The 6,143-nt window shown below is 38.8% G+C and overlaps 1 protein-coding gene across 1 annotated transcript; it reads right to left on the bottom strand.

The window, feature by feature from the left end:
- Positions 1–523: 523 nt before the first annotated feature.
- On the bottom strand, positions 524–6,043 carry LOC104387157 (protein AHNAK2-like). The gene is made up of 3 exons (XM_009995852.1): positions 6,040–6,043; positions 3,098–5,889; positions 524–2,428 (listed from the first exon to the last, which is right to left on the bottom strand). Exons 1-3 carry the CDS (start codon positions 6,041–6,043, stop codon positions 524–526), a joined length of 4,701 nt encoding a protein of 1,566 aa, XP_009994154.1.
- Positions 6,044–6,143: the final 100 nt, after the last annotated feature.

Here is a 6,143-nt window from a genome sequence, read left to right as displayed (position 1 = left end):
CATTGTAAAATGTTTGTGGAATATACATATTGCCTTAGCTGAAATAAAGAAAAATATTTTCATAAGAAAACAAAAGTAGGTCAGAAAGGTCCAAAATCTAAACAGGTAACTATAATTCTCATAGTACTAGTTCATACTAGTTCTGGAAATAACCTATAATCTAAACATAATTGCTGTGATTTGAGAAGTCTATCTAACAAGTCTTTTTGCTATCATTGAGCCTTTCAATAGTTTGCTTTCATGGTGCCAGGTATCTTCTCAGACTCTGCTAAAACTATGGGCTCCCCTGCACCTGTAGAAATTGATGCCTTTGGGGCAGATTTGATGACATGATTTTTTTAATTACTACATGGTATAGCACACCCATGTACTTGAAAGTTTAAATGTGGTATATTCCATTCAGCTGTTTTCATAAATTAAAATTCTTTAATTTTCAGTTACTAGAGAATTAATAAAACTTTTTTTTTTTTTTCTGTACATGTGGATTATTTTGTATTCATTGAGGGTTAAGAACAGGCAATCTTCATTTAGTTGAGTCTCCAGGAAGATTAGATTGGCTGTCTTTTTCTTCTTCCAACAAGATCAGTTCAGTTCTTGCTGAAGATGTCACAATAGCTCGAGAAACTGCAACATTAGAAGAGACTTGATAAATTTCAACTTTTTCACCTTCTGTTGTTTCTTTAGGTGATAAGCTTTCTTGTGCATCAAAAAATATATCAGGTTTATCTGATGGGCTATCTTCATCTGAGATTCTTTCCTCTTTATGACCCATCTCTTCTTTTTCAACAGTCTTAACCTTTTTGGAAGGAGATGTGAAACCAAGCTTAGGAAATCTAAACCATCCAGTTTTCTCAGTTTGTTTAGAAGAATCATTATCTGATGTGTCAGGGGATTTCATATCTTCTGGAACTGATTTTTTTACTTCTGTTCTTGAATCTGTGGTTGTTTCCTCACCAGAAGATGAAAACCCAATACTTGGAAGCCAAAATTTGAATCTTCCAGGAGATCTTTTACTATCAGTCTTTTCTTTTTCATTGGATGTGTCTTTTTCTTCATCTTCTAGTGCTTCAGCTGCATCCTTATCTTTAGAGAGAGGATCTGTAGTTATTCTCTCTAGTGACATATCAGGATGACTCTCTTCAGGTTTAATGGAAGGCTTTACTTCTACAGCAAATGTTTTTAACTTTGGCAAGCTTACTTCTCCACTGGATGCTTCAGTCTCACTGTGTGGCTTGTCAGATAGTTTAAGCTCAGCACTGCTGGTCCTCTGTGTTTCTACTCTGAAGCTTTCATCAGCACATTTTGCCTTGCTCACTGATTCATATTCTGTAGGAGATGGCTGCTGAACTAGGACTTCTAAGTTGCTTTGAGATTCAGGCAACTTCGCCTTGAGCAACGAGAACCCCAAAGTGGCAGTTTTGACTTCTGGTGAGAGAATCTCTGATTCTTTCAGTATCTCAGTGGTATAAATCTCACACCTTTCAATAGCAACATGTTCAGGTTCAACTTCCTCACTCACTTCTTGACCCTCTTCAAATGACCAATGAATGTCTTGCCCTGCATTTGAAAGGGAGGACTTTATAGTAGTAGTCATATGTGCTGTTTTAATGTCAGGTTCAGTCAGTGTTAGAAATTTGCTTTTTGCTTTTTGAATACCACTCTCTAGAGCCTCTGATGTTCCTTCAGATCTTGCAGAGCCTTCTCGCAGTTGTACTACTTCAATGTCAGTACTGGATCCCTTTGGATCTGTTACCACTTTTGACACTGAAACATCAGCTTCAATTGGGAGAACTCTGAAAGTGAAACTTGGTATTTTTAGTTTTGGAATTTTTATATTTACTTCCGGTCCATCTTGTGATTTGTCCACTGTTTCTGCTAGTATTCTGGCAGGTGCTTCCATATGATCTAGAACAGGACTTCTCTGGACAGTGGATCCCTCTGATTTTTGAATCTGCATTTCTGCCGTGGCCATTTCAGTTTTAGATATTGAATCAGCTTCTGACTTTGGCAAATGTTTATCATCCTCAAGCCCCTTTGCTTCTGAATGCAACACTCTGAACTTTGGAATCTTAAACTTGTATGGTTTAATTTTACTTATTTCTGCTCTATCTTCTACTTGCGCTTCCACCACTTCAGACATGTCCTTTTCAACTCTTTTCACTTGAAATTTCATTTCGGGATCTACTCTTGCAATTTTAACATCCATTTTCACTCCTGGGACTTCTACCTTTACATCTCCCAGCTTAGCTGTAACATAAGCACTGTCTTCTGATCCCTTTGTTGGAGACCATTCACACGTAGGCCTTTTAAACTGGCTACCTTCACTGTCTTTTTCTGTAACTTTCATCTCACCCTTTTTCTTTCCTTTTTTAGCCTCTTGATTTTGGACATCTAGCTCTTCCTTTGGAAGACTGGTATCTGTTTTCTCCTGTGTTGCATCCAGAGTAATTTCAGCAGATAGTGGTTTACATCCTGCTCCTAAAGTCTGTAACTTTGTGGAACTTTCTACCTTTGAGACTTCCATATCCTGTGATTTGACTTCATGCCCTTCAAGAGTCAGACTACACACAGGAAATCTATTTGTTAAACTGTTATCTTTGTCAACATCTGAAGCACTTAGGTGTGATCTAGGCAATTCCACTGAAGACACTGTGAACTCTGAAGTATGTATTTTTTGTCCTTCAGCACTGTGCTTAACTACATCTGTGTAAGTTTCAGTTTTTTGAATATTCACTCTACTGTCTGTTCTTTCAACAGTTAATGAAATATCTCCTTCCATTTTAGGCAGGCTAACATCAGAACTCTTCACAGAATCTCCTAATTTTGAAATCCCTTCTTTTCCAATGGTAATTTTAGCAACTGCGTGTGGTAATGAGGAGGTATTTTCAGGAATACCTGTTTCAGTTTGTACTTTGGCAGAGGGAATGCCTGACTGAGTTTTTTCCAGACTTCTTTCATTATCAGCATCACCTTTTTTTTCTTTTAAGGATGTCCTGCCAAATGAAGGTATTCTGAATTTTGGCATTTTAAACCATCCCTGATGTTCCTCAGGATGAACTTCTTCAGCTTTTATTTCATGTTCTTCTTTTAATTTTACTTCTTTCTTCTCAAGGCTCTCAATAATTCCCTCTGTCATTGGTTTAGACATTGACTGGGGGCTTATATCTTCCTTTGCATCTCCAGTGGCAGCTGTTGGAACTTGGGATGTTTTTATCTTACAAGCATGAACACCTACTCCAAGATCTGACATATCAGATGTAAGTTCTGATGCTGGAACTCCCACAGCAATGTCAGCAATTTCATTTGTCATTTTTATCTGGGGTAGTTCAGCTTCTATTTTTGGTGGACTGATCTCTGTCTCCAGACATTTCCCTTTTGTCAGGGAGATTCCAAACTCTGGCTTCTCGAATTTGGGTATTTTACTTTTCTCTTCAGGACCTTCCAATTTAATCTTCCTTCCATCCACAACTGATGATTTTTCTGTTACTATTCCAGGGCTTCTCAGTTCAATTGAAGCTTCTCCTTTCGGGAGCTTAATTTCTGTTTTTTGAATGGTAACTTCATCGGTAGAACTTGGTTTTAGGACAACCTGTTGAAAACCGCCCTCTGAGGCGGGCAGAGCAGCAGCAGTCTTTGCCGAGCTGACTCCCAGATCAGTTTTGGAGGCTTTAGTTTCTATTTTGGAAAACTCCAGAGTGGGGATCTTAACATCAGCCAGCTTTATGCTTATTTGGGCCCCTTCCCCTGTTCTTTCAGAACTACTTATTTCCATATCAGGTATCTGTATGGAATCATGACCCTCTCTTTCTGTTTTAGGAATAGTAGCATCAACTTCAGCTTTTGGTGAATGTGTCTGCGATTTGGGAACCTTGATCTTGGAGAGTGAAATTTTAGGCATGACAAATTGAGGCTTTTTAATTGGACTTTTTTGTTCAACTTTCTCTGCAGATATTTCCAGATCAAGGGCTGGCCCAGTACCTTGATCATCAGTTGCAGTTCTTCTCACTTCTGTGTCTATTCTGTCTGACATTATAGGAGGTTTATGGTCTTCAGAATTTGCTTTAGAATCTGATTTAACACTTGCTTCCTTCTTTGGTGACCAGCTGAAGGATGGAAGTTTGAATTTTGGCATTTTGAAATGTCCTTCCTTCTCTTCTCCATCTCCATTTCCCTTTATTTCCCCTTTGATTTTTAGTGCTGCATCTAAATCCTGAATATCACTGTCTGTTTTTAGAATAGAAATGTCACTTGATGGGAGGTGAACATCAGTCTCTAATCCCTTATTGTCAGCTTTGGTAATTTTGACTTTAGGGCTGTGAGGTTCTTTTCTATAATCATATTCCACCTCCAAATTTGGTGCTTCAACAGCAATGTCAGCTATTTCTACTGTTGCTTTTAGCTGGGGAACCTTGACTTCTGATTTGGATTGGCTGACCTCCTTTTCTAATCCTTTCCCTTTAGAATGAGCAATTCCAAACTTTGGCATTTGGAATTTAGACATTTTTATTTTCCCTTCAGGACCTCCAATGTTAATTTCTGCATCACCCACAGTGATTTCACTTGATGTTCTTTCAACACTTGTGTCAGGACTCTTCACCTCAAGGGAGCCTTCAGTTAACATCTTAATATCTGAGATGGAGAGGCTGGCATTAGCAGAAGCTGGTTTCAATGTCAAGTCATTGTCTTCACATGTAGGGAGTATGACCTCACCTTTAGACATACTAATATCCACGTCTATTTTGGGAGCTCTGACATCTGGTTTGGAAAATTCCAAAGTTGGGATTGTAACTTTTGGCATTTTTGTGACCATTCCTGCCCCTTCTCCACTACTCTCTTTCTCAGATTTCTGTACTGTAACACCTTCTTTTTCCTGTTTGGGACCACAAACATCAGTTTCCAATATAGGCAGAGAGACCTGGACTTTCTGACCCTTTATTTTAGGGAATGAGATCTTTGGCATGATAAATTGGGACTTCTTGTTTCTGCCCTTTTCACCGTCTTGTTCTGTTGATGTATCTAATTCCACCTGAAGATGATGATTCTCAGAGGCAGGAAATGTTAATTCAGATACTGTGTCTCCAGATAAAGTAGGCAAAATGGGTTTTTCCAGATGTCCCTCAGCTTCAGAAGGACCAGCAGACTCTTTCTTTGGTGACCAGCTAAATGAAGGCAGTTTGAACTTGGATGTTTTAAATTTGTTTTCTTTTTCATCAGTGTCCTTCTCTCCTGAGACTACTTCCTGTTCTGCCTGGCACTCTAAATCTGGGCCATGGATATCCACTTCTAATTTTGGCATGGTACCTTCCATTGATGGAAGACTGTCATCCCACTTTGGTGCACCCAGCACAACATCAGGTGAAGGCTTGTGCATCTCTATACCTAATTCAGCATCAGGGATCTGAGTTGGTTTTTCAGTATTAGTATCAGTCAAATAAGATGTTATACTGCCCTTGGAAATTTCACACTGCACTTTGGAAACAATGTCACATTCTATTGGTTTTTCCTTAGACCAAGAGAGACCAAATTTTGGTTTTCGGAATTTAGGAATTTTAATGGTAACTTCTGAATCACCCAGAGATACATCAGGAGCTACAGTTCTACCTGCTGGCTTCAGACTCACTTGCTCAAAAGAACCATCTCCATTTAAAATTTCAAAATCTGTTCCTGAAAGATTTTCATCAACGAAAGAAGATATTTTTGATTCAGATTCTGCAACATTAACCTGATATTTAGTAAGAGTAATATCCCCTTTTGGTAAAGGAGAATCAAGAGATACTTTAGAAGAACTAATATCAACTTTAGAGAAACCCAAGCTAGGAATTCTGAATTTAGAACTTTTTGAGCCACTATCACCCTTATTATCAGGAAGATCTCCAGATCCAACACTGCCTGAAAAAACAGCAGGAGTTTCCTCTGTTACAGAATAACAAAGACTTTCTGACACAGAAACTTCAGCTCCAGGTTTGCTCGTTGCCTGAGGTTTAGAAATTTTAGAAAGAGAAACCTTAGGCATTCTAAATAGAGAACTTTTTGCTTTACCCATATCGTCCCCTTTTCCAGAAGAAGAATCTACGACAACTTCAGAAGACGGGGCCCGGATCTTGGCAGTGGACAGGGTCACGTCTACTTCCGCGGTTCCTGAG

The sequence above is a fragment of the Chaetura pelagica genome, unplaced genomic scaffold (genome assembly GCF_000747805.2).
Source record: "Chaetura pelagica isolate M959 unplaced genomic scaffold, ChaPel_1.0 scaffold664, whole genome shotgun sequence".
Classification (NCBI taxonomy): Eukaryota; Metazoa; Chordata; class Aves; order Apodiformes; family Apodidae; genus Chaetura; species Chaetura pelagica.
The sequence above is the reverse complement of the archived record's forward strand: the minus strand, read 5'-3'. Positions and strand labels throughout refer to the sequence as shown.

Coding starts and splice junctions, on each gene's coding strand:
- LOC104387157 (XM_009995852.1), bottom strand. Junction 2,429..3,097: donor AGAGCCTTGAGAAGAAAGAA/GTAAAATTAAAA, acceptor GATGCAACACAG/GAGAAAACAGATACCAGTCT.